Raw genomic sequence first — 27,324 nt, forward strand, 5'->3', positions numbered from 1 at the left:
ATAATTATTTTTCAGTGTTAAATACAATAACTCATAATATCATTTTTTCATATCTTGTGCATTTCTAGTCACATTATTTGTGCATTTAATGTTATGCCTGTCCTACGGCCTGTAATGCGAATAAATTAAGCTTGTAAGATGCAGATTTTCACCACCACTCCATTAAGCATGAGACAAGTAATCTTTCAACTTTAGAATTAACTTTACTTCACTCCAATTCCCAGAATCAAGCTGATGGAGTTTATGTTCCATAAAACACTGCAGTTGACTGAAACTCACAATGTGACGTCTCAGTTTGCTGACAGTTGTCCTTGGTAATGGGTCTCTGATCAAGTGGGTTGTGTTTTAACAAAATTTGTGGGTTTCCTGCTCTATTTAATCTGTCTAATAATAGTAACAAGTGAAGTATGTGAAACTTGATCTCAGCTGCAAAACTGGTTTTATTAGTTCCACACAATGTGCCAAAATTCTGTCAAGGAAATTACGCTGGGCTTTTGCAAAACAGAACAGGTTTTAGAGTTCTCCACTCTCTTATACCGCTATACACTTGATGTTGCCAAGTGTAGGCTAAACGCGTCATGTTCTGTTTGACTGATGATCTGATCTGCTTGATCTGATCACGCTGATCGCATGTTAATGCCTAGTGATTGTTTAACAGAGATAGATGTTCTTTTTGTTTATGTAAGCCACACAGTTAATTCGCCTTGTTCAACCAGTCTGTTGTTAGTACACTATAAAACAAGATGGTTCTGCTGTGGTTCCTAATGTGCACCTGAGAAATGGCACTGAAGTCACAGACTGTTGGAAACATATATGGAAGTATCCTAAACAAAAATAATTATATTGTGGACATTAAACACAAACGGCACCCTTCTCCTCTCACTGATCTCAGAATCAGAATCAGAAAAGCTTTATTGCCAAGTATGTTTGCACGTACAAGGACTTTGTTCTGGTGACAGAAGCTTCCAGTACACAGAGACAACAACAACAAATAGATAATAAGAAATAAAGACAGGTGAATAAAAAACACACATGGTATATAGATTGAATAGAATAGAATTTACAAGGAATGGAAAAGGATAGTATTAAGTATGGCACATATTTTTAAATAAACAGTAGGGGATCCAGAGTGATTTTCTAAACCCATTTCCTCGCTCTGGATCTATAGTTCTTGAAGGCTGGGCATTGGAGCACAGTTAATTAATCCTTTCTGCAGTCCAACCCGTCCTCTGTAGTCTTCTGATGTCTGATTTTAAAGCTGAGCCAGACCAGATCATTACTGAAGTGCAAAGGCAAACTCGATGATGGCTGACAGCTCGATGATGGCTGAAAAAAAAAAAAAAAAAAAAAAAAAACAGCTCCTGTGGCAGGTTCAACTTCCTCATTTGATAAAGAATGTACAATCTCTGTCGGGCCTTTGTGACTCACTGTGATTGTCCCACCCACATCAGGTCCTGAGAGATAGTGGTGCCCAGGAACCTAAATGATGAACCTGGGGTTTCCTCATTTATAGAGTCCACATCTCTCTCTATATACAGTATATATTGCATTATAAGCTATTTACGGGGTCATATGACGCAATTTCAAGTTCTCCTTTCTCTTTTGAGTGTTACAAGCGGTTCGTGAATAGATAAGATATATTAAGTTGCAATGACTCAAGTTTCAAACCCAAAGAGTGGTCAAGCTGTATTTACAACACTGTTCTGGAACAGTTAATCCCAAATATTCAGATGTGTGCACCGCATTTTATGGAGGACTGTTTCCTGATCCTGGGGGTAGATTACAATACTGGCTGTTCTGATTCACAGTCTCTAAGTACATTTACGCATATAAAGGAATTTTCCACCTATGATTCAAATGCGACTTTTGAGCAGTGTTGAGTCTGTTTGTTGTTTCTTAGATCACAAATGCAGACACGCTTTATGTTTACGTGGAGCGATGCAACGCGTAAAAAGACAGTAAAAGTTTTACTTTACTTTAGTAAACTTAATGATTAAATAAAATTTGCAGATAATTATTGTGGAAATGCGGCTGCACAGTCTTCAAAAAGGGTCCATTGGAAGAAACATGATCAGTCCTGCAACTTGGACTTACCATAGGTAGAAGTAAAAGAATACTTCTGTTGAAGATTATTAGAATTTAGGAACCACACTGTTGAAATTGAGAATCATTTTAATTATTTCTTCAGTTTATAAATAAACATTTACAATCACAGAGAATGGTGTGTGTGTATGTGTGTTTAATACACTAACCAAAGTATTTTATAATAATGCTTATTGTACTGATTGCAAGTCACATTGCTCCCTTAATATATATATAAGCTATAATATAAACATTTCGATATACATACATTCAAATATTCATACATACCAATACAAAAATACAAGTGCAAAACATAAGTCGCAAAATTGACTCGAACACGTTCGTGCAAAACACTTAATAATTACTGCTATTCATCTCAGTCTCTGTTCTTTAAACAGGTGCAACACGTGATGAGTTTGAGCATAGTTCATAATAATACTTTTTTCACATCTGTCAAGTTGAGAGTCCACTGTCGGGAGGATTCATGTGTTCGGGCTTTAAGTAGCAGTATGGGGAGTAATCCTCATCCTCCGGGCTCTTGAACCACTTGGTGGCCACCTGGTACCCCTGCTCACAGATCTCCTCATCACTGGACGTCTCAAACTCAGGTACTGTTTCTGTGTCGTCCATGGAGTTCTTCTTCCAGTGCTTTCCCTTAGCTCTCTTATGGCCTTGCTCTTTTCCCTCATGAACGCTGCTCACACAGGCCCGGCAAATTCTCACCGGCCTGGAGGAGATGTTCGGCAGCAAGGCCCGGCTCTTTGAGCAAGCTCTACATACTATATAACCGCACCTCCGGCAGTGGTGCCTCCGGTTGGCAACGTTGAATCGCTGGGAGCAGCGCATGCAGATGGCTGATGCCATGTCAGGGATCCAGGCGGCAGCGAAGTTCCCTTCAGCATTGTCAGTGGGGAGGCCCTTAGCTTGCACTAAGAGGGACTTGTACTGCTCGATATGCACTATCCACTCGTTCTTTTCCTCAGGCGAGGCTGCAGACACGTAGAAAGACTTGCGTGGTGTGCGGATGAGCCATTGGTTGGGCATGGCCATTCCGTCTTCCAGATTTTCCAGCTGCACATCCTCCAAAGGAATGATCTTCTGATTACTGTTCCAGCGACCGGGCACCATGATGCTACCGTAGACCAACATGTCATTGAAGAGGAAGAACGCTTTGGGTTTGGGTCCACGTCTGCACAGCTTTAGCAAGCAGCCCTCTCCCACCAGAATACGCCCCGGTTTTTGAAGCATCTTTCCGGTGTGGCCAAAGGTGTTCTCCACTGCCTGGATCCGCTCACGGTTCTGAATAATAAAGGTCTTTTGCTCTGCCATTTTGGTGCTGCCTATAAAATGTAAAAACAATGATAAGGTTGAGTGGATATTGACGGACTTAAACAAATTTTTTGCAGCACTTTAAAAGGACTTTCAATCCTGATTAACACAATTACACAAATATACAGACACAAAATAAATGTTTAAACATCTTAAATATTGATTCAACAATACCTGATTGCTGTGGAAAGCAGTGAAATATCATTGGGTGAACAGACTCTGTATCTGTTCACAGTCCCTTCGACCTTCAGGCTCCAGTAAAAATCGTTTCTCTGAGTGTCCGGCAGTAGAAATCTCTTCTCACACTGGACGAGCTGTTTGAGACGGTGCTTTTATAGAGTCGTGAGCTTGTCTTTCCTGTTTGAAAGGGGAAATTCCAGATGTGCTCAGCAGTGGCTTTACTATTTTAGAGGTGTAACCTTCCGTGTGCTTGACTAAGAAACACATTGAACACATATAGGTACCAAATAAAATGTTTTGACCAGATGTCATGTCAGATTAATTCTCCTGAGTGAAGAGATGATGCATGCTGTCAAGAAATTTTTTTTTTTTGTCTCGACTTGTTCGTCAAATTGAATGTAATAATTATGATAATACCGGTATTATTAGTGCTGCATTTTTTTTTTTTTTGCACACCTACCTAATTTATTTCACAAATTAGGTTGCCTTGGCAATAAACTTTACAATTAAATCAAAATGAAAACAAAAAGCACATAAATGATGAAAGCAAACAACAAAAACCACATATATACCATATATATATATATATATATATATATATATATATATATATATATATATATATATATATATATATATATGCTGTTGCCCAACTATGTCATTTAAACGAATAAAGCAAAAATGTAATGTAGTGGCCACCTAGAAGCATGATTCTTTCCTTCTAAAATCCCCGTTCAGATTTTTCCCCATTGCATTCTTTGATTCTAAAATGTCAGTGCGGTTCACTTTGAGAGCCTTTTTCAAATAATTATATGGACAAATAAATAGTTTATTCATACACACTTCAAATGCTGTGATGTGAACAATTAAGTTTATATTCAAATATATGTGTTGTTTCTCTGCTAAACAGTATTGGCTAGCACATAACTCCATTATCTGACTTATTAAGCAATAGTGTCAAAAACAACTAAATAACTTTGACCTTTAAACCAGTTGGATGCCATAGCCAGCCAAACAAGTTTTTGGGTAGAAATTTCTGCAAAGTGACTGTAAACAACAGACTTGTTTTATGAGCAAGGTCTATCAGTTTAATGCACAGCACAATCTGAAACTTTATGTGTGACAATTAATAGGCTATAATGTGTTTTTGTAAAAATAAAAAAGTGATTTAGAGGAAGTGCCCATATGATGCAACACAGTGATTTCAGAGGAGACAACATATAACGTAACGGCACCTCTTTCTTCATAAAAGACATTGCACGACATAATGATGAACAGACTTTGTGTAACTGCAAGAATGGGGACCTCCACGGTTGTCGTATCTCAGCAGTCAATGGGTTTCAGCTTCCTTTCAATCAAACACTGTTCTAAATCTGTAATATACCCTCAGAAAAAAAGGTCATTATTTGATATTTAGCACTAAGCAATAAATCTATAATTAATTATTAAAGAAACTCTTACACATTTAATTAGAAAAGCTGTTCTGTGTCTCGTATAGGAAGGATGGAATTCCCTGGAATTACTGGAAGAGGTGTTTGAGTCACCTAACAAGGAAAAAACCTTGACTAAGTATCAGGCCCAGTTTCACTGTGGGAAAATAGAGGCCCTTTTTTGTAAGCAGGCAAATATTACAACATACAGTGAAACAAAACCACACAACTTATTCCAATTTTTACTTCGTGCCATTTCAACTAGAGAGCTGAAGTGGTGCTTGTTCAAGAACAAGTCTGAAAACACTGCTTCTAACAACACTTCGCTTAAAGTTGTATGAAAATAAACATTATATAACCGACTTGAATACCTCCGACTTTAGGAAATCATTGTACTATTGAATTATTATTGTGGATCTACTATCTTACCATGTAACATAACATTAACTAAATATTTTTTATGATGTTCTTAGGGAAGTATGATGTTCATTTGTAATATTTTTATTTTTAGCATTAGCAGTGCTGAATACCCTTGAATATATAAATAAAGAGTTTGTGGGAACCTTGTATAAAAATTAAGTGACAGGAACCAGGGATTAAAGAGAGCGAGAGAGAGAGAACTGAGGAGGTTAAAATTCATTCTTCCTCCCTTCTCTTTCATAAGGGCTCCCTCTGGTGGACAATCAAAAACTACTACTTTTCCTAAATGCACTATATACTGTAGTTTCATGCCTGAGCAGAGTCAAAGCATAAAAAAGGGAGTAATAACAATAAGAAGAAGAAGCTAAGAAACCCATAATGATTAAATGTTGTCTCTTAATTCTCCAGTATGAGCCCTCAGTTAAAGCTGACATGAGGTTTAAGACTTCCCATTACAAGTCAATAGTTCCTTTCACTTTAAATTTCTTCGCCGAGCGCTCACTGGAGCGCAGTTCAAACTTGCTGCCATAGATGTGCGTTACGAAATCCCCGATCTCCACACCGAACACACTATTCCTCTTCGGTATAACTGAAGAAAAAGAGAGTAGGGCAAATGTCAAGATTCAAAGGGAATTCATGAAGAACCTATGCTCTACAACGACTGAGCAACACTGTCTGAGGGGTTAAAGTGAATCAACACAATATATTCTGACATGGCTTTGTTCTCAGGTCTATTTGGCACAAGGGGTTCTGAAAGGTGGCTAATGACTGTGATGAAAACGTGTTTTAGTGACAGGATGAGGACTCACTTTCAGTTTGGACTAGAGCGGACTAGACACAACATCAGGTTTTCACTGCACTATTATCATGCCAAACAACAAATTCACAATAATGATATTATTGTGATATCTATAGAATGCTATCAATCAAATTCATATTTGACATGTCAACCAAAGAGTTAATTTAATGAATGTGTAAATTGTCATTTTCGGATGAACTCTCTGTTTAGGGAATCAGGGTTGTCCCTCACTACTAATATTTTGCGACACCCCTAGTCTGGACAAGGACAAAAGAATAACATTTTACACAATGCTATTTAGACATGATTACCACAATGCATGAAGCCACATTAAAAACTTTATAGTTAACTGCCAATGTCTCATATTTCATTTATTTTTGCACTCACTGGCTCCACTTTCCTCTAGTCTAATGGACAAAAGCTTTGATTGGCATTTTGGAGTACTGAGACACTCACTTACATCAGTGAAATGACCTGAAACCCATAAAAATAATGAATATTTACACATGTACCTTTTAGTTTGTCCTCCTTTGTAATGATTTTGAAGACATGCTTCAGTTCCTGTACCAAGATGCCAGTTAGACCCACATACGAGGGGCATTTTGATCGGACAACTACAAGGAAAAGAGATGAGAGAACATGAGGTTCCACTACAAGCATAATTTGGAAAATCTGGATATACTGCTGAGAAAGCAAAAATGTGTTCCTTTGTGCACAAACATTTCCAAATGTGCACGACGCTGTACCTGTTAAGACAGCACCATGGAAATCAGCTTTCAAGAGCTTCTGCTGGATCATCTGTGGGTTGCTGTGTTCAAAAGAAAACAGGCGGAATATTCATGGAGTATTAGCCAGAAACCCTGAAGAGCATCTTCCTGAAATTATGACGACGCACATCTTACCTTCCTGGTTTCAATCCGTTACATAGATCCACGATGTACTGTTTCCAGAGCTCATGCAGAGGCAAGAAGAGTTCATATCTACAATCATAACCACAGACAAAGATGCATGAGGGATTTTACTGATCAGCACTAGTTTTACTGACATTATATAATGCATGATACAATACTACAGTGTGAAAGAGAGTATACACGTTGATTTGAAATGAAACGTCTAATAAATACTTCTGATGTTCAGGTTTGAGCTGGAATATTTTAAGCTGTCTTCTTTCTTTGGCATTCAGTCCCTTGGCCTTTCTCGTCTTTCCCTTCTTCTTCATCGGTCTTTTATATTCCAGGACCACTGCCTTGCGCATCATAATTTCCTCGATTTCTTCATCCTTCACTTGGGGAAGGCTGTTCTTGAGGAATGCTTTGGTAAAAGCATCCGCTGCTGCTCCATGTTGAGACTGTGAAAAGCAACATATTGAGAGGTTTGTGAAGTTTCTGTACATCATTCAGTAATCTTAACAGATCCAGGGAGCCCCTAAGCAGACCTTCAGCTTCAAAATTCAAAGATCGCAAATAGAAGGAGAAATAGACCCAGAAAAACTATAGATACGTGCAGATTTAAGGGAATTGCTAATATTTCTACACAACGGAAACGTATGTTAATGATAATCAACGTGAGTCACCTCAACTCCCAAAATTTTGCTTTGCTCTGGTGGGATTCGGGATTGCACCACACCTGGGAAAAGTAAAAACAGTTCAAATAGTGTTAGGAAGAATACATATGTTGTTCATTTTCTTCTCTTTTGGCAAACAGTGAGTAAATGACCTTAATGTTGAGTTTAGCATGGAAACAGGATCAAAGATGATCGCTACACAACTTATTAAACAACATAAGATCAGTCGGATTGCGAACAATACAAAAGCCTCATCAAACTTACTTTCCATAGTTCAGAACACAGACGATCCAACAAAACACCGCTGCTCTGAAATCACACGTGCCGACAGGACAGACGAGTTGATCACAGACTCAGTCAGTCAGTCAGGAGTAATCGAGCACGGCTTCATTCACCACAGATTTACAGGCTAAAATTACAATTAAGCATTGAGATGGTTTATTTCTTATAAGAAAAATTAAAGAAAATACAAAATTAATCTAACCACAACCTAAGACAGACTCACAAAGCTAAATTTAAGCAACGTTTTGAAAAGCGTTCAAATGCACAAGTATGATTCTCTAAATCACTATTGATTATGTAAATGACTTGCCATGCGAGCATAATAATAAAGCATGCAGATACATGCATTTATGTTGCATCATGCTAAGGTTAAATGTGCACACAGATTCACTAGCTAAAATAGTTCATTTATTCAAAAATATATTTGTTGCAGTATGTTGTACTTCTCCCTCTCTATTCACTATAAAGTCACGAAGAAAACAAAGACAGAAACGACAGATCTGCCACAAGAGATAAGATCCAGTTATAGCATATTTTTGATTAAATCTTGAGGTTGTCAAGAAGTGTGCAGTGTCCCTTTAAGAGTGTGTCGGTTTGCTCCGCCCCCTCACTTTATTGGGCTCATCTGCTCCGCCCGGGCAGCATTTGAAAATACAAGTGAAGGGAGGAGACCGACAGTTAGTGGAGAACTCGGTTAACTAAGCACTTTTTATTGATAACTTACCTGTCCTTCGTTTACTTCAGCTAAAGTTACGTTTTAAGCTTCAGTGATGTCTGGGGAGCTTGTGTGTTCAGTGCCAGAGGAGGCGAGAAACGCCGAGACGGAAAACAGCGTTGAAATCATCATCAAACTGACCAGTGAAGATCCACCGAGCGACCACGACCATAATGTCAACCAGCAGACAGAAGCACAGACAGAGAGCTCCAACAACGAGATCAGACCAAACCACAGTCTGGTCTCTAAAGGTTTGTGATGTTTAGGCCTTTATGATTTGACGTGTGGCCCTTTTCTTCATATCAAGTTAACTCCCATTTAAACAAAAATATCAATCCAATGTCACACTTTTGACTTTGACACTGCTTTTTTTTGTATCAAATGTATTAATTTAATACCAAAATGTCCAAAACACATTAGGTTGAACACTGGATGTAAGTGTGAAGGCTACTTTATTGAGCTGGCATTGCTGATGTGTATTGTTTTCAGATTTATTTCGTACTGAAGAAGAAGATGATGAGGAAGAAGATGATGATGATGATGATGACGACGATGACAGTGGCACCCATTATCTGAATAGTGACGTGAGACCATGTACTAATCTACAGCGAGCAGAGAGGCAAGGAAACGGAAAACTGCCGGACACCTTCCAGACAGACCATCTTCTCTACTACGAGAGATTCAAAGCATATCAAGATTACATGCTTGGTAACCCCCCAAACACTTCTGACAGACACCCACCACAGCAGACGAGTAAATACGTGAGTTTATAAACCTGCATTGTTCGACAGGTGACTGTAAAACGTCTGAAGTAGAAGCCTTCACGGCGGAGTACCTGGAGAAGATCGTGGAGCCGTGTGATTGGCAAGCCATATGGCACACGGATGTGTTTGATGTGCTGGTGGAAGTGAGTTCATCATAGCATGCTTTTGGGTTTTTACAGTTAAAGCATGAACTGTTAATGCTTACGATTGAAGCATCTGCACAAGGGAGTCTTTAGAAAGCTGAGGGTTGCTGTTGCAGGTTGTTGAAGTCGATTGTAAGGCGCTGAAGGCAAAGGTGGAGCTTCTGCTGCCAATGGAGTGTGAGACCAGAGGCTGTGATCTGACTGAAGAGGCCATGAAGGTCCTGCTCGAGGCTACTCTTCATAAAGTACCTCTTCTGGAGCTCTCGGTTGTCTATGATGAATCCGGGGACTTTGATCAGACCGCTTTGGCCCTGGAACACCTTCGGTTAGTCGACCATTTAAAGGAACATACCTTTTTTTCTATTTTAAAGCAACCATGCTGTTCATTTTTTGTCGGTAGTCCAACGGACATGAAATAACAATGAACAACGGCTGTATTTATAAATGAGTAAATCTGCAAATTAGATTGAAATGTATGTACAGTCTATGATGTTTACACGTACTACATTTGAAAGTTCTGTTTGACTTAAAATGCACTACAGTAAAACAGTGATATATGTGCAGTTTAATTTAAGGGTTATCTATTTTATTATAATGTAATTTATTCTTGTGAAGCTTTTCTTCATAATTTTCAGCAGCCATTACTTCAGTCTACAGTGTCACATGATCTTTAAAAATCATTTTAATATGCTACTGATTTGATGCTCAGAAAACATTTCTTCATGTCTTTTTTGTGCATGTTAAAAGAGGTCAAATTTTTTTGTGGAAGCTGTGATCATTTCATTCCCCCCAATGTTCTTTGAATGCAGATCATTTGAACTTCGTGTTCAAAATATAACTAGTTTATAACTTTCTAAATATCTTCACTACATTTTATTTATCATCCATGGCTGAATAAAATATCAAATTCTTTATATATGTATGTTACGGAACCCCGCACATAGCATGCAGGAAAAAATAATTGGCTAAATTGTGTGCATGATTTACTCATTTGTTCCCTCGATGTACTAAAACGTGTGAACGCAATAGTAATCGTGTGCAAGTTTTAGTACATTGAGGGAATAAATTAGTAAATTTTGCACACAATTTATTTTTTCTTGCATGTCATGTGCGGGGCTCCTTAGTATGTAAATGTGTATATATAATTTCAAAATATACTATTGTTTATTTTTTCATTGTTCATGATGTATTTTTCCATAATACATGAACAAATGTTAATTAATATATTTTGAAATGTTAAAAACTGTGCAATACATTTCTTGAGTATCTTGGTTTGATTATCTAGTGAAATTAAATTCGGTGTGTAATACTTTGAGTGTCAAAAGAATGATGTGAATGGACAGTTGTAAACTGTTTGTGATTCTAATGGAGGTTCCCCTATTATACTGATCTGACTGGTTAAGCAGGTTTTCCTGTCACTCTCACTCTGTCTCCCCCCCACACCGTCTTTCTCCCGCTCCCCCTTCCATCATTCACTCTTTTACATTTGTCTATTCCCCACAGATTTTTCTATAAGCATATCTGGAGGAAGTGGGATGAGGAAGATGAGGACGATGACTTTGATTACTTTGTTCGGTGTGTGGAGCCTCGTCTTAGGCTGTAAGTGTCCTCCGTGTGTCCTGTCTCTTCCCCTGAAGCTCGGCCACATAACACTGAATAAATCCAAGTGCTATCTCTCCCAGCAGCCCTGTGGTAGCTTGAAAAAGAAGCTCCGACCACCAGGTGGCAGTGTGTACTCAGTAATGAGCAGTTCATTATGTGACTGAGTAATACAAATAAATTTACTTTGCAAATAATTTACAGTCAATATGTAATGAGCTACTTGATTTAAGCATAGGATATAGTTTTAAACTCCAATTAGCATGAACAACAATGGAAACGTCAGACAAATGAATTAATTTATCTGAAACTTAAACTTTTTTTTTTTTAAGTTTAATTGCTGTTTTTTTGTTGTTGCCAGTAATGAAGCAGAAATTACACTGTCACTTTTAATAAGTGCAGGATTTTCTGCCTGCTCAGAGCTGTATTCATCTCCCCCTTCATGTATTTTCCACAGGTACTATGATATCTTGGAGGATCGCGTTCCAGCTGGTCTTGTAGCCGAGTATCACTCGACACTGGCACTCTGCTCTGAGAAGTTTCAGGAGTTTTCAAGCCTGAGAAGTGGCCTGGACAGCGACTCCGAGTCTGAGCAAGACAACGTATCCATGGTGGAAGGACTGCGCCTGTATGAGCAGCTGGAAGCACTTAAGCGCAAGCTGCGTATTTTTGAAAACCCTCTGCTCAGGTGATTATTACTGCTGCGTGCGTTTGAGATTGAGTGGTGTTTGTATGTGTGACTTTAGTCTTCAACCCTAAGTTAAACAGAAAAGCAACATAATGAGTATACATGTGATTTAATATTGCAACCAGGCATTCACAACCAGGCATTCAGGCATTCACACAAATATTTACATTTTCCAAACCTCTGGATCAATATGCACTGCTCCATAATTAATCATCAGTCTTTCCTAGTTACTGTGTCAGTGTGAACAGTTGTGTTTGAGTTCTGTGGTTTGTTCACCCATTCCACCTGCGTGTTCTTTGCAGGTACGTTCTGGGCTACAAGGTGAACTCCGGTCAGCAGTCATGCAGGGCAAAGGGGCCACGTCCCGCTGGCGGCCGAGTAGTTCACTTGGTATCTGCCTCGGTCACAGTTCACCAGCTTCAAAGCTTGATAACTGATAAACTGATGCCCCACTATTCAAGTGAAGAGTTCGAAGTGCAGGTGTGTGTTTAACCCTTCTCTTTTTTTTATGTCTCAGCTGCATGTAATTGTCTTTTGAGGATAATGGTCTTGTTTTCTACTGTTCTGGCTTTGTAAATTTTTGCCAGTAAAATCTCACATGTGCTTGGTTTTTGCTTCATCTTCTGTTGGTTTGGTAAGTTTAAAGAGAAAGGTGAAAGTTGCGGAAAGTTGTTGGGACGGTCTGAACACTAGTGTGTCAAGGTGCTGTAATGCAGGATTTGTAAAGGTTTGTTAAAGCACTGTGTTCATGCACTAGTTCATGTTTGATCTCTCTTGTTCTGTAAGCCAGTCTATACCTCAAGTACTTGATGTGTGTGATCAGATGCCTCTAATCAACCCCACTGAGACGCATTCACTTTTTTGTTTTTTCACTCACTGTGATTTGACATTCAGTTTTTGTTGCTTTTACTTCATGAAAAAGCTGATTTGAGTTGTACTAATGTGGTGTGTGTTTTGATCCCAGTTTCACAGTGACCCAGTGCTTGCGGTCAGTGCGTGTTATGAAGGGGACGTGGTCATCGTATGCCCTGGCCTTTACAGCATCACCAGCTCCATCAGTATTGTTGACTCCATCGAGGTTGAAGGTAATGTATAACATGACTCATTGTGTGCACTTATATCTGAACTGGCCTTCTTTTGAACTGACAATTGTTGACATGCAGAGTTAGTGTCATAGGATTCATAACACTGTGCCTACAGTGATGTTAGGGCTCAAATTGATCCTCATTGGTTTCCATAATAGAAATCATTTTGAAAAACAGAAAAGAGGAAGGTTAAATTATTATTATTATTATTAATTTTATTTCAATTTTTTTTGTCTGTGTATTTAATTTTGTGGGGTCAGTTTGAATCCTAACACAAACGAAGCATTTTTTTTTTTTTTTAAACAGCAGGAAGGTTAAAATTAAAATCATTACAAAACCTGTATGACTTTCTTTCTTCTCTAAAAAAAATTCTAATTATTAGAGTGATTCTTATGATTATGAATATTACAAATCCATATGACTTGCCGTGTGTGAGAACCGTGACAATGAAAAATGTAATTTATGAATGAACTATACCTTGTAAAGTTAGTGACCTTCAGTATTGGGAGGTAACGTAATCGGACTAATTTTTTTTTTTTCAAGTAACGCAACGCATTACTTTGAAATTTACAACAAAATACATTGAGCTACTTCAAATAAATAACACAAGTTTCTTTGTTTTCCCATTTGTCCACTGACACCTCTCATGTCCTCATGTTTAGAGAAATGAGGAGTGAGGTGCAGAGGCAGAGATACTTCCTTTAGCCGGAGGCTTTTTAATTATTAATTAAAAAAGTATAACTATTGGGGTTTTGTTATTTAGAAACAAATAAACAACCCCAGGCCAGATGATAAAAAGTAATGCAAATGTAACAATGCATAGTTTCCATGAAGAGTATCTAGTAACTCAACTAGTTTCTTTTGTTTATGGAGCAATGCAATATTGTAATGTGTAACTTTTAAAACACTGGTGACATTAGAGGTTTCTAAATGGTTTGGCCAGTTTTAGCTGCGGTGATTTAGAGACATTGACCTTTATCATTCGATTGATTTGGAAGGTGCTTATTTATTTCATCCACCTCTATCTAAATCTCAGAGGAAATCAACTGTATTTTGTTCTATTCTTTATCCATTTAATAACACTTTGCGATACAGCATGCCAATTACACTAATCCAGTAATCTGGCACTGGGTCTTTTTGTCAAAACGGTTCCCTGGACATGTATAAAACGAACACCGCAATCAGTGTCTGATATTAGAAAGCCTGCCGCGGTAATTGAGCTCGATAGCGCAATAACCACCTTACAATAATGGGGGTGGGCGGAAATTAATGCATGAGGAATGTGGAGGCAGGAAAGCAGAGAGAGCACGGGGTCAGGGTCGATCCTCTTTATGCAAATGGACGACCTGCAAAGTCAGATAGCGATGAAGTCAAATGAGGAAGAGGAAAGAAGGCCTGGAGGATGTTGTTTAAATATGGAGGTTTTGCGTGCTTGGCAGTCCCTCCTGCAGCATCAGGGAAGCCCTGAAAGAGGAGATAACGCACATGCGGCTGCTGGCTCTACTACAGGAGAAGAGCAACTCAATTAGACCACTGCCAGATTACCATAAAGGAACTCTGCTCCCCCCGCTAAAGGCCTTTGATATCATTTAGCCAGAACGTCAGACATGCCTCTGTCTCAGGCTACAGCTCTATCGCCAGCTCTAAATCATTTCGCATGTTTTGTTTTTCCATTTTGGAGTGCAGGAAGTACAGTTTGTGATTGTTTTTCCAGTTCAAAGCATCCCACTGCTGTCAATTACGATGAGATCTTCCAGCAAATCCAATCTTGTTACCTGCAGACGTAGAAGTGAGGATGGTGCTTTGACCTTATTGGTCTATATTCAGCCTTTTGGCATTTGAACGATGTGTGTGAGAGCTGACCATTGTTCGAAAACTCTGGGAGAAACCTGCCTCAGGACCATCTGTCAAAGAGCAGTGTGTAATGAAGCCGTGCTGTCAAACTCCGCGGCTTTGAACCGCTGCACTTTCTGACCTGCCACCGCTATCTCAAACCGAGATGCTGCTAAGCTGACCTCTTAGTCATCTGTCTGCCAGCTGCTATAAACTCAACACACTTTTTGATGGTCATTTTGCCTCATTGTTTCTTGGAAACCAATGCGTCTAGACTGAGAGACGGTCTAATTTCCATAGAGAATTAGGTCCTTTATGGAGAGGCTTTTTCTGTAATGAGATGTTTTTGCTGGATGGTAGGCCTAGTGGTAAATGACAGCGATCCATCAGGATTAAGGGCCTGTCAGTTTCCCTTCAGCCTTTTTTGTCGTGCAGGTTCAGGAAATGTTTTATTCAAAGAGTCCAATTTTAACGGGTTCTTGTTACTGGTGAAACTATACAGTTTTATAACAAGGTTATTTTTAGAGTTTTCGTGTTAATAAACAGGATTAATCATCCATGCAATGCTTCTTTTATTTTTTATTTTTTATTTTTTTAGTTGCTTTGAAAAAAAAAATGTTTGCCAGATATGTGAGGGTTGGTCATGAAAGCACTTTTTACTAGAGGCATTTCTCTCCTGTCTTCCCTCAGGATACGGTCTGCCGGACGAGGTGGTGATCGAGAAGCGTAACAAGGGTGACGCTTTTGTGGAGTCAACAGGGGCAAATGTCAAACTCTCGAATCTAAAGTTCATACAGCACGACGCCATTGAAGGCATCTTGTGTGAGTTTCAAAGAAAATTGTCCCACCTCTTTCCTCCCCTTTCCAGCTCTTTATCAAAGAGTCTTGAGGGTCTGCTGCTGTTGAATGGACAGCAGTATATTCAACAGAGAGCTGACATGCTGCTTTTGCTCAGACATTCATTTGTCCTCACAACAAAACCGTAACTAGACTCATCTGATGTTTTCCTTGTCATTTCATTGTTCCCAATATGTTCCTTACTGTATTATGTCAAGACAATAGACTTTATATATATGCACGTCATTATGTGAATTTGTTTTTGTGAAATTGACTTTTAATCACCATTTCGACTAGTCATTGTAGCCAAATTATTTATTTATTTAAAAGAAAATTATATTTTAATTCAGCAAGGTTGAATTAAATATTTAAAAGGGACAGTAATTATTTCACATTGTTACAAAATAATTATATTTGCTGTTATTTATCTCATTTAAAAAATAAAAAAAAAGTTACATGTTAATGAACAAAAATCAAAACAAACATTTCCTGAATCTCTGTGTGAAAGGGACTATTAAAACGGTTTGAAGCGCTTCACAAATGTGAATACAACTTTAAATTAAATATATTATCTGTTTAATGCCTACATATCCAGAAATCTGGATGACTGATCTAATTTTGGAAACAGTATTCAAATAAAAATCATTGTAATACTGCTAATGTTATTTAATTTGTATTGCGAATATTCAATATAGTGTAGCTCTAGTCTATATCTTTATATGTGACCTTTCCTCCTTGAATGTCCTCTCACTGTCCTCCAATGTTTTTTCGATTTGCCACCCTTTATCTTTCATCAGGTGTTCGCCAGGGGAAGCTGGAAATGGAAAATTGTGTGATGCAGTGTGAGACCACAGGTGTGATTGTGCGATCGGCGGCCCAGCTCGGCATGAACATGTGCGACCTGTACGGCTCCAAGGTAAGCTGCACTAGCACACAGTACCTCACTTAAATTATATGATGACTTCTTTACTCTTGAAATGAGTATTATCATTTGAATGTATTGCTCTGTCATCTGTTCTTTGCAGTTGTTCTTACAGTATGAAACACAGATGAGTAAGGTCTTGCCAGAGGCATTCTTAGACTGATTTACCACCAGCCGTTTCACTTAACAGCCGTTCTTCATTGACCAATACCATTATCATTCTGATGGTCGCTGTGTGCTCTGTTCTTCAGGGTGCCGGTGTGGAGATCTACCCTGGGAGTGTGTGCAGTCTGGTGGGCAACGGCATCCATCACTGCAAGGAGGGGATCCTGATTAAGGTGAGGAAGATGGATGGGCTTCGGCTCTTCTAAACCCCTAACTCGTCTGGCTTCTGGTTACTGCTAATCGTTGCCCAAGCAACAGCAAGTATCTTATCTGACCCGACAGAGCCACACTTAAGAGCTGTCTTAGTATCCTATTAATGATCTAGTGAATTAATGCATTTAGAAGACCCCTTTAGTGTGTTAGTGGAGTGGGACTTCACTGGCCACCGTAGGGCGTCTTTGATGGTAATCGCTTTAAATTGTGTCACCAGAGGTCAGTACACTCACTCACTTCAGAGGAAGACTTAGAAGAGCCAGTGAGCAGCCTGGAGTTGTAGACACAAATCTTTATGGGAAATTTTACCAGTTGGCTTCATTTGAGAAAGTGTGTCTTGAGAAAGTCATCACATAATACTTAGGCTCAAGTCAGTGTTAGTCTTTCACCTGAGAGCAAATTAGATTCTCACACAGGTAGCAGCATCCCAAAAGGATTTTTCCGTAATTAACTCTAGCGGAATAATTGAATTTGATCTACCTTCCTTCCTAAAGCTTTGTGCATTTGTGTACAAGCTGCGCCTTCCTAGGCTCAGTCTTTTATTCTTCCTCACTTTGTTTAGGCCTGAAAGAGATGTGAGAGTGTGCGTGCACATGTTCATTTGTGTAGGCATGCTGCATGTTTACCACCCCCTGCTTCCCCTTTGGCAGGATTTTGCAGACGAGTTGGACGCCATGCCTAAAATCACCATGGTGAATAATGTGATCCACAACAATCAGGGCTATGGTGTTATCTTGGTCAAGCCAGGTGATGCTGCCGTGGAGGATCTTCCCGCAGAGCTTAATGCCGCAGGTGCCCTTTTCTTCTTCTTTCTGCTTCTCTGCCCAGCTGATGGAGAACTGAGGTGCTATTCTCAAATTAACACCAGCTAGTTCATTAAGGGCGCTTATCTTATATAAAAAATAAATTAAAAAAAAAGTAGAAATCCTAACATCTCTACGTTTTGTGCAGACAAATATGCCGCATGCATTATAGGGATTATTCACCCAAAAACAAAAAAAGTTACTTGTTATATCTGTGTAATAATGTGTAATATTTAAAAATGCTAATTAATAATATGTTAAAGGGATCCTATTATGCTCTTTTACAAAGTCTTGATTTTGTTTTGGGGGTATACTAGAACAGGCTCTCATAATAGGTTGTTCAAAAAACATATTATACTTCACATATTTTACATTATTACAACACCTCTCTCCCTAAAATCCTGGAAAATATGCATTATAGTCCAAACAAGTCTTTCATTGTAGTTTTTGAAAAGTGATTTCTGTTAAATAAAATATCTCCTTTTGAGCTTTGTAACTTATGCTCAAACAGCAACTTTACAGATTAACTAAAGTTGAAAAAGCATTATAGCACCCCTTTAAAATAAGTATTTTTAATATCGGACCATACTTTTGATCGGACCTTTGAACCATGTTTTCTTGAAGTACCCCCTGATATTTTAATAAATTAAGTAAATTTAAGTGGTTTACAGGTGTTAATATATAGAATATTCTATTATATAGAATACTATACTTGATTGTAAAAGTAGATCATTTAACATTGTGCTGGAGCTCACAAATAATACAGTACATAAATAATACATTTATGTGTATCAAGGGCCTCCATGTTATAGCTGATAATTCTTTCTTTCTTTTTTTGTCCTTGGTTTCTTGTGTAACCTTGCTGATTTTGCTTTCATACATCTTATCTTCTTTGCCGCAAATTAAACCGGCCACGACCAGCCTCCTCATTACTGTAAATGGTTCTGTACACATGCCAAACATCTATATAGCCTTTGAAGGAACCCGCAGGTCTCAGTCTGACAATGTGAAAAGTTCTCTTTCTCCTGCTGTAATATCTATAAAAATATATTCCCTTGCATAATTCTTTTTTGCTCAAAATGCCCTTCTGGGTCTGTTGGAAGGCTTGTCTGTAGTGACTGTCATCCCCACGGTACTTTTCTTCAGCAGGATCAGCTTTTTTCCCTTTTCTAAGCCAGCTCCATTTTGAGAAAAGGAAAGAACGGAAATGCGCTTTACATTCAATGAAAGGCAACTGTGAATTCAGTGTGCTTCATTTCTGAATTATGCTCAGCAGAAGGCATCTTGTCTTCAAAATAAGAGTAGACCCTACTTTTCCCTCGGGTTCCTTTTATGTTTCTGCATCTCACCGTCTGCCTTTGTCTGGGCATTGTATTGCACTGTATTGGGATAGTGACTTTCTGTTCCACATTGAAATACCTCTCTTACATGAAAAGAAAGGGCAATTTAAATAGTTTCAGTTGGGATATTTGCATGATTTGTTTGGGTGTTGGTTAGGAGAATTCAGAATGTTATTTTCTGTCAAATAAAGGATGCTATGTTGTTGTTTTTTTTTTTTTTTTTTTATTATTAAGCTGGCAAGATCAGCATAGGTTGCTCCTTTTTATGTGCAGAAAGTATAGAAGATTTAGTTATTTAGATCACAAATCTCATTGTATTCAGATGAATCCATTTGAATTAAATATAATGCATACAATCACCTAAAGGATTATTAGGAACACCATACTAATATGGTGTTTGACCCCCTTTCGCCTTCAGAACTGCCTTAATTCTACGTGGCATTGATTCAGCAAGGTGCTGAAAGCATTCTTTAGAAATGTTGGCCCATGTTGATAGGATAGCATCTTGCAGTTGATGGAGATTTGTGAGATGCACATCCAGGGCACGAAGCTCCCGTTCCACCACATCCCAAAGATGCTCTATTGGGTTGAGATCTGGTGACTGTGGGGGCCATTTTAGTACAGTGAACTCATTGTCATGTTCAAGAAACCAATTTGAAATGATTTGTGCTTTGTGACATGGTGCATTATCCTGCTGGAAGTAGCCATCCGAGGATGGGTACATGGTGGTCATTAAGGGATGGACATGGTCAGAAACAGTGCTCAGGTAGGCCGTGGCATTTAAACGATGCCCAATTGGCACTAAGGGACCTAAAGTGTGCCAAGAAAACATCCCTCACACCATTACACCACCACCACCAGCCTGCACAGTGGTAACAAGGCATGATGGATCCATGTTCTAATTCTGTTTACGCCAAATTTTGACTCTATCATCTGAGTGTCTCAACAGAAATCGAGAATCATCAGACCAGGCAACATTTTTCCAATCTTCAACTGTCCGATTTTGGTGAGCTCGTGCAAATTGTAGCCTCTTCTGCTGTTGTAGCCCATCCGCCTCAAGGTTGTGCGTGTTGTGGTTTCACAAATGCTTTGCTGCATACCTCTGTTGTAACGAGTGGTTATTTCTGTCAAAGTTGCTCTTCTATCAGCTTAAATCAATTCTCCTCTGACCTCTAGCATCAACAAGACATTTTCACCCACAGGACTGTCGCATACAGGATGTTTTTCCCTTTTCACACCATTCTTTGTAAACCCTAGAAATGGCTGTGTGTGAAAATCCCAGTAACTGAGCAGATTGTGAAATACTTAGACCGGCCCGTCTGGCACCAACAACCATGCCACGCTCAAAATTGCTTAAATCACCTTTCTTTCCCATTCTGAGATTCAGTTTGGAGTTCAGGAGATTGTCTTGACCAGGACCACACCCATAAATGCATTGAAGCAACTTCCATGTGATTGGTTGATTAGATAATTGCATTGCGAAATTTAACAGGTGTTCCTAATAATACTTTAGGTGAGTGTATTGTAAAGAAAATGTAGGTTATGTTATAGTTCTTCCTTGCACATCTCATAGGATTGAGGAACAATTTTATAGTATGGTGTGTAGGCCTATAACTACTGACTTTCCTAAAGATGCCTTTTCGTAGAATATAGGAAATTTTAGGTCTAGTATTATTGTTTTTTGCCATTAATGGCTTTGTTTGCCAGGAACAGCAGGGTTTAGTTTTAGTGCAGAGGCCATGCATTTAGGGCAGAGTCTTAGATGTTTTAAATCCATCCTTTTATTGCACCCTTTCATTTTCAATCTGGCTATAACCCTTCATATTGCTCCCTGCTGGAAGGGTGAATGAGAGCGTTTCCCCTTCTAGTAAAGTCATGCTGCGTCCTCTAAAGGACCCTATGGGGACTGGCGCCAACAGGACCGGTGTTTAAAGCATGTGTGAAACAAATCGAATCGTATTGCCCCACGTAGCCTGTGACGTCACAAGTGGGCACCCTGATGTATATGGGGATGTTCGCATATCGCACTTAAAAATGCATGGAAAACACTAGCTGTACCGCGTTCTTCTTCTTTCCAAACTCTTGAGAGCTTGCGCTCTCCTTGGGTCTTCCATTGCTAAGCAACCATGAGCTGCAGTCTCCATGACAACACGGAAGTTTCAATAAAAGATAAGTGGATTTCGGCACTGACAATCGATACAAATAATAATAATTAAAAAAGGCTATCCCTGTACAATAGGGGTTGGTTAGTAAGTTTGGCATCAGGCCAAAAAATAAAATTATATACCAGCGGGCTAAAATTTCACTGTGTAGTGATTTTTGCTTTCGCCAACCATGGAGGCGAAATAGTGTAGTGATGGGTACTCACGTCACCAATGACATCCTGATATTTGGATCACGTGTCACTTAAGGTGTGGTTATAAGTACAGATTGGAGGGATCTCTAACTTGTAGAACCTCTTTCTGTATCAACACAGGTACGCAAGTGTAATTAAATAGATTTTATTAACAAAAGGAAGACAAGTGATCAACAACTACTAAATAAATGCCATAAATGAAATGGAAATAATGTTTAAAATGCAAGAGATTATGTTGGGTGTTGCAATGTCAGAGCTATGTTATCTGGAAAGTTAAACTGTTGCTACTCTGAAAGAAATAAGGTGAAGAACCCTATTATGCATCCAACAAATACATGAAAGATTTGAAATAAACTGCAATCAGCTATATAATATCTAATGTAAATTAGAAAAATCATATACTGATAATATCTAACAATGCCATGGTCTCTGGAAGAGGTTTGGAAGTGATTATGTTCTCTGTGGTTGAGTGAGCAGTCCAGTTGTGGGGAACACGAAGTCCTGGAGGATTCTGATCTCCTCGAGCACCAAAGGGTCCTATAATCTGGAACACGCAGATGTGGCTCTGGAGTAGGTGCAGATGGTCCTTAGCCTGGAACACACAATCAAAGAGACCTTGGAGTGAAGGTTTGCTCACCGGAGCTGCTTCTTCCTCTCTGGGCTAGAGACTCAGAACTTGTGAAAGTAGTGACATTTGCCAAGTATGGTAACCCATATTTGGAATTGGTGCTCTGCATTTAACCCATCCAAGTGCACACACACACAGTAGAGAGAAGTGACACCATGAACATGCACCCGGAGCAGTGGGCAGCTATAGACCCAGCGCCCGGGGATGCTCTGGGGGTTCAGTGCCTTGCTCAAGGGCACTTCAGCCATGGGTATTGAGGGTGGAAGTGTGCGCTGTTCATTCACTCACTCCCACCAGCACCGAGATTCGAACCGGTGACCTTTGGGTAACTAATCCAAGTCTCTAACCATTAGGCCACAGCTTCCGCTGATCTGCTTTGTCTCTCTAGGATGGAGATTCAGGATGTGCTGCATCTGTTCGCTGGATGAAGCCTCTGTCTACGTTCAGACTTCATTCAATCTCTTTCCTCGCAGGCTGGAGGCTCAGAACTTGGTCGTATCTGTTGCTGCCTCGAAGCTGGATACTCAGGACGTGGTATCTGTTATTGCCTCTTCCCTCATGGGCCAGAGGTTCAGAATGTTGGTGATCTGTTACAGTCCTTTCTTTGACAGGACTCAGAATCAGAATCTGTTAATGTCTTTTCCATTGCAGTACTCAGACTCCGAATGGATATCTGTTAGTGTCTCACCCTTGCAGGCCAGAGACAACTCTTGCTCTGTTAATGTTTCTCCCTGACAGGACTCTTTGGGGAAGGTACATTATATCTCTTTTCGATGAGGAGGACATTGCAATCTGGCGCTTCTCCATTTCCAGGCTGTGACTGGCTGTTTCCATCAGAGTGGGGGCACACGGTGTGACCCACCCTTCTTTCCTCCTGTGGAACGTATTTGCATATTCCAAACACACATATAGAAAATTGTCACTAAAGTTTTACCGGTTTATTTCTCACTTAACAAACCAAAACCATAATACCTTTGGCAATATGAAGAATAGATTAAGTACAAACATGATGGAAAAATATTTAACTTTTATGCAAGTATTAATTTATCCATTAACAGCTGTGTTTGTGTAAGATGATGCACTAGACATCGCTTTCACTGAGAGTACTTATTTCTCTGAATAAGTATAAGATGTGAGTCTTGAATCAGTTTAAGGTTTAAGAACATAGTTATGAATGGATTTGGATGGAACATTGTGATCTCTTTGTTTCACCCACTGCTGCTGCATCTAGTGGCCCTAAGGAATTTTTATGGCGATTACAGGCCAAAACCTTAGGAATCAGTCTGTTGGTAGATAACTGCATATTTAGCAAGAATTAACATATTAAACATATTTAGCTATAGCTTGATACAGATGGATCACTCAAATCAGAAAGCATGTGAAACTATTTGATGACGGCAATAGACATTGAGTTGTGGGTGGTTTTGTACACACACTGCCAACACACATTTCAGTTCAAACAACTTGTAAAAGTGCATGTAGCATCCGATGACCCCTTTACTAAGTGTCTTTTCAACTGGTGTAGTTCCTGCTTATCTGAAAGTATCACACCTCTCCTTAAGAAGCCTTCACTCTACCTGTTGTTTTAAAAAGTCATTGCCCTTTCTCTATTTTACCATATATTTCTAAGGTTTTGGAAAAGATTCTGTTCTCCCCAAGTTCAGTCTTTTCTTGCTTTCAATAGTCTGTTTGAGCACTGTAAATCTGGTTTTAAGGCTGGCCACAGCACTGAATCTGCCCGAGTACTAAACCACATATTTTTTAGGTACTGATATGGGTAACTCTGTTATCATCTTTCTTTTAGATTTATCAGCAGCCTTTGACACTTATTAACCATTCTATATGAGTCAATATACTAAATCTTGGGTGGGTCTCTCTGGCACAGTTTTAAAGTGGTTCCAGTCATTTTTATCCAACAGAAAATATGTGGTTTGACTAGGAGCATTTTCCTCATTTACTGCTTCTCTTCTCTGTGGCCTTCTGCAAGGCTCTATTTTGGCCTCCACTTTATTTGTACCTGTCAGATTAGCAGTCTTCCCCATGATTGTGTAGCCTAGTGAACCGAACTGAGAGACCATTTTGAAGGCTCAGAAAACCTGTTTTACGCTGATTGGCATACCGCCATATTCTATTTTGTTGAGATAGTGAATTGGTGGGTTTTTGTTAAGTTTGAGCCAAATAATCACAATTACAAGAACCCAAGACTTATACTACTTCAGTCTGTGTGCATTGAATTGATTTAATACACAAGTTTCACAATTTTTGTTGAATTACTGAAATTCTAATTTATTATTGCACCTGTATATGCTACCTCTGGGTTCCATTTTTAGAAAACCTTGGGTGTCAATTAATCTTCATGCCGACAACAAGCAAATCTATTGACCTTTTAAGAAGAATGATCCATTGGGCATGATAGCTCTCTCATCTTGCTTTGACGAGGTTAAATCTCAAAATCTCTAAATTTCTTATCCTTAATTAGTGGTCCCCTGTAGCCCCTATTTAGACTATGCTATCCCCGAGCTAAGTTTTCTAAGTAGGTAGACTCTATCTGTGTTCCTTTTATTATCATGCTACGGTGTTTCTCATATGACATAGCTATCTGAGGGTAGCTGTTTTTTTTAACTTGATGTGGATGTTCCCATTTCATCTGAATCTGGTTTTCCCATTTCTGCCAAGCTGTATGAGTGGCCCGGGGCATCAGTAGCTTACCCCCTTTCTGAGGAAAGGTTAGGTGTATGTCGATCCTTGGTGCTCTCTTACCATGTGTCATGGCATGGCATAGTTGGCATTTCATTCCCCATAGTGTCCGCCAGAGGATGCAACATCTCGTTCCCTCTTGGCGAACCATGGTTATATGCATAGCCTGAGACGTTTGTGTAGATGCAGGAGTCTGTGCTTCCTGCTTTCTAGTCTGGAAATATTCACTCAAAAATGAAAATTGTGTCATTTACTCATCCTCGTGTTGTTTCAAACCAGTACGACTGTTTCTGAACTGTTCCTGCGTCACAACTGAGATTAATTTATTTGTTCAAATTATATTTACAGTAGACCTCTCTAGTTATGATTAACTGTTTTGTTTAAGGTTTGGGGTTTTAGATTAAAAATGCCAATATCTAATCTAATCTGAAGCCTGTTGTGTGCCTCTTCTGTTTTGTCAGATGAGAAAGAGGAAGAATCTGAGGACACAGGAGTAAAATCAGAGACAGACATAAATGGTGATGGTGGTGATGATGATGTGCCTGTCATTGTTGTGGAGGAAGAGTGCCCAGCCATCAAACATGGCCACTCAGTCTCTCCAGACTTCGCTGAGGGAAATGATGCCATCAAACAAGAGTTGGTTGCCACATCGGCCAAGAAACACAGGCTCCAGAAGAGCCGGATGAAAGCACTAGGGGCCATGCAGGCTGATGAGAATCTGCTCTCACAGGAAATGTTCATTTCCATTCATGGAAATCAGTTCAAGCACAATGGAAAGGGAAGCTTTGGCACCTTTCTGTACTGAAGGCTTTTTAACCTTAAGCATGCACAGACACACTTTAGTGTTTAATTATTTATTGTGTGTTTCTTCAATTTTGCTTCATTCATTTTGTGAGCTTTCATTAATTACTATGTGAGTGAAATGACAAATGAATTAAATGGGCTAAAATGTGTGCCTTTTAAACTGTCTATTTTTATCCTATGACTTTTTGAATTTAGTTTTTGTTTATCAAAGTTTTTAAACACAGAATCACTTGTACATGTATTAACACAAAAGACTAGCATCTTGGAAATGTTGTTCACACTTTTTTTTTTTTTTTTTTTTTTTTTTTCTTGAGTTCACACAGTTCATAATTTGTCCACACTCTAGCTTGATGGTTAATATAGTCACTAAAAAGCAGAAGCAGGCTTTTTTTTCATAATTGTCTCACGATATTTTGTAAAAATAAAAATGTTTTATTCTTCCAAATGAAAAAAAAATCTGCTTTGTCGTTTACTGAATAAATGGAAATAAAATCTGCTTTATGTAGTTTACTCTATAAACAAAAAAGCACGGAAGAGTAAGAGTTATAGGTTGTGCGTCCATTATGTGAATCACATTTATTAATTTATCTTTGATTAATTCCCAGAAAATTGAAGTTACACTTCTTTATAATGAAGACTGTTTGATTAATTTCATAATCCAGCATGCTATCTAAAAAAAAAAAAAAAAAAAAAGTTTTGTCTGCTTTAAGATGTCGTTTGAATTGCATTAGCCATACTTGCAAGAGCCAGCTGTGAGGCTTTCATTTTAGGTGGGAATAAATGAACATCAAATAGGAAGTACAAGATCTCTGAAGTACCTTAATGTGGAATTTTACGATTCAAATTCATTGACAGAAATGAAATGAAGAACAATTAAGACTGTTATTGGTTTGTCTGTTCTGAGTTCATTACACTTCCTCTAGCCAGAGATTCATAAAGTACTAGAGACCCATACTTGAGTAAAAGTACAAGTTTTCTATCAAAAAAGTGACTTGAGTAGAAGTAGAAGTGCTCTTTAAGCACCAAACTTAAGTAGAAGTACTAAAGTATTCAACATTTTTTGTACTTAAGTATTGCAAGTAGTCTATTTTAAAATTTACTACTCAAGTACTGAAAGTAAAAGTACAAGTATTGTGATATGTAGTTTTTAAAGAAAGTAGTCAAAAGTTTGAACATATTGTTTTTACTATATCAAATGATTAACCTAAAGGACAATCACAATTCCTTTGACTGACTTTTTGTAAACAAAAAAACAGATTAAAGGGTTATTTCGCCCAATTTGCAAAATTATGTCATTAATAACTTACCCTCATGTTGTTTCAAGCATGTAAGACCTCCGTTTATCCTTGGAACACAGTTTAAGATCTTTTAGATTTAGTCTGAGAGCTCTCAGTCCCTCCATTGAAGCTGTGTGTATGGTATACTGTCCATGTCCAGAAAGGTAAGAAAAACATCATCAAAGTAGTCCATGTGACATCAGAGGGTCAGTTAAATATAAAAAATAGCAAAAACTACGACTTTATTCAGCATTGTCTTCTCTTCAGTGTCTATTGTTAGACAGTTCAAAATAAAGCAGTTTGTGATATCCGGTTCGTGAACGAATCATTAGATGTAACCGGATCTTTTTTAAACAGTTCACCAAATCG

At 38.7% G+C, this 27,324-nt stretch overlaps 3 protein-coding genes across 3 annotated transcripts; 1 reads left to right on the plus strand and 2 right to left on the minus strand.

The window, feature by feature from the left end:
- Nucleotides 1-2,154: 2,154 nt before the first annotated feature.
- On the minus strand, nt 2,155-4,103 carry LOC113051512 (pleckstrin homology domain-containing family F member 2-like). The gene is made up of 2 exons (XM_026215340.1): nt 3,586-4,103; nt 2,155-3,422 (listed from the first exon to the last, which is right to left on the minus strand). Exons 1-2 carry the CDS (start codon nt 3,614-3,616, stop codon nt 2,536-2,538), a joined length of 918 nt encoding a protein of 305 aa, XP_026071125.1. The 5' UTR covers nt 3,617-4,103; the 3' UTR covers nt 2,155-2,535.
- A 553-nt stretch (nt 4,104-4,656) lies between these two features.
- On the minus strand, nt 4,657-8,181 carry pop4 (POP4 homolog, ribonuclease P/MRP subunit). The gene is made up of 7 exons (XM_026215343.1): nt 8,069-8,181; nt 7,814-7,866; nt 7,365-7,588; nt 7,143-7,220; nt 6,987-7,048; nt 6,753-6,854; nt 4,657-6,030 (listed from the first exon to the last, which is right to left on the minus strand). The coding sequence occupies exons 1-7, from the start codon at nt 8,073-8,075 to the stop codon at nt 5,894-5,896; spliced, it is 663 nt and encodes a 220-aa protein (XP_026071128.1). The 5' UTR covers nt 8,076-8,181; the 3' UTR covers nt 4,657-5,893.
- Nucleotides 8,182-8,712: 531 nt separating this feature from the next.
- On the plus strand, nt 8,713-25,827 carry shcbp1 (SHC SH2-domain binding protein 1). The gene is made up of 13 exons (XM_026215341.1): nt 8,713-9,052; nt 9,291-9,509; nt 9,593-9,708; nt 9,825-10,033; nt 11,212-11,307; nt 11,765-11,995; nt 12,298-12,475; nt 12,960-13,080; nt 15,604-15,735; nt 16,548-16,666; nt 16,924-17,010; nt 17,701-17,842; nt 25,336-25,827. The coding sequence occupies exons 1-13, from the start codon at nt 8,857-8,859 to the stop codon at nt 25,677-25,679; spliced, it is 2,190 nt and encodes a 729-aa protein (XP_026071126.1). The 5' UTR covers nt 8,713-8,856; the 3' UTR covers nt 25,680-25,827.
- Nucleotides 25,828-27,324: the final 1,497 nt, after the last annotated feature.

This window comes from Carassius auratus, chromosome 32 (genome assembly GCF_003368295.1).
Source record: "Carassius auratus strain Wakin chromosome 32, ASM336829v1, whole genome shotgun sequence".
Taxonomy (NCBI): Eukaryota; Metazoa; Chordata; class Actinopteri; order Cypriniformes; family Cyprinidae; genus Carassius; species Carassius auratus.

Excerpts from the sequence above, each read along its gene's own strand:
- LOC113051512 (XM_026215340.1), bottom strand. The coding sequence starts at position 3,616 with ATGATATTTCACTGCTTTCCACAGCAATCAG. Across the intron at positions 3,423-3,585 it reads CTGCTTTCCACAGCAATCAG|GCAGCACCAAAATGGCAGAG; the intron begins GTATTGTTGAAT and ends TACATTTTATAG.
- shcbp1 (XM_026215341.1), top strand. The coding sequence starts at position 8,857 with ATGTCTGGGGAGCTTGTGTGTTCAGTGCCAGAGGAGGCGAGAAACGCC. Across the intron at positions 9,510-9,592 it reads ATATCAAGATTACATGCTTG|GTGACTGTAAAACGTCTGAA; the intron begins GTAACCCCCCAA and ends ATTGTTCGACAG. Across the intron at positions 11,996-12,297 it reads TTTGAAAACCCTCTGCTCAG|GTACGTTCTGGGCTACAAGG; the intron begins GTGATTATTACT and ends TGTTCTTTGCAG.
- pop4 (XM_026215343.1), bottom strand. Across the intron at positions 6,855-6,986 it reads CCATGGTGCTGTCTTAACAG|TTGTCCGATCAAAATGCCCC; the intron begins GTACAGCGTCGT and ends TTTTCCTTGTAG. Across the intron at positions 6,031-6,752 it reads AAAGGAGGACAAACTAAAAG|TTATACCGAAGAGGAATAGT; the intron begins GTACATGTGTAA and ends CTTTTTCTTCAG.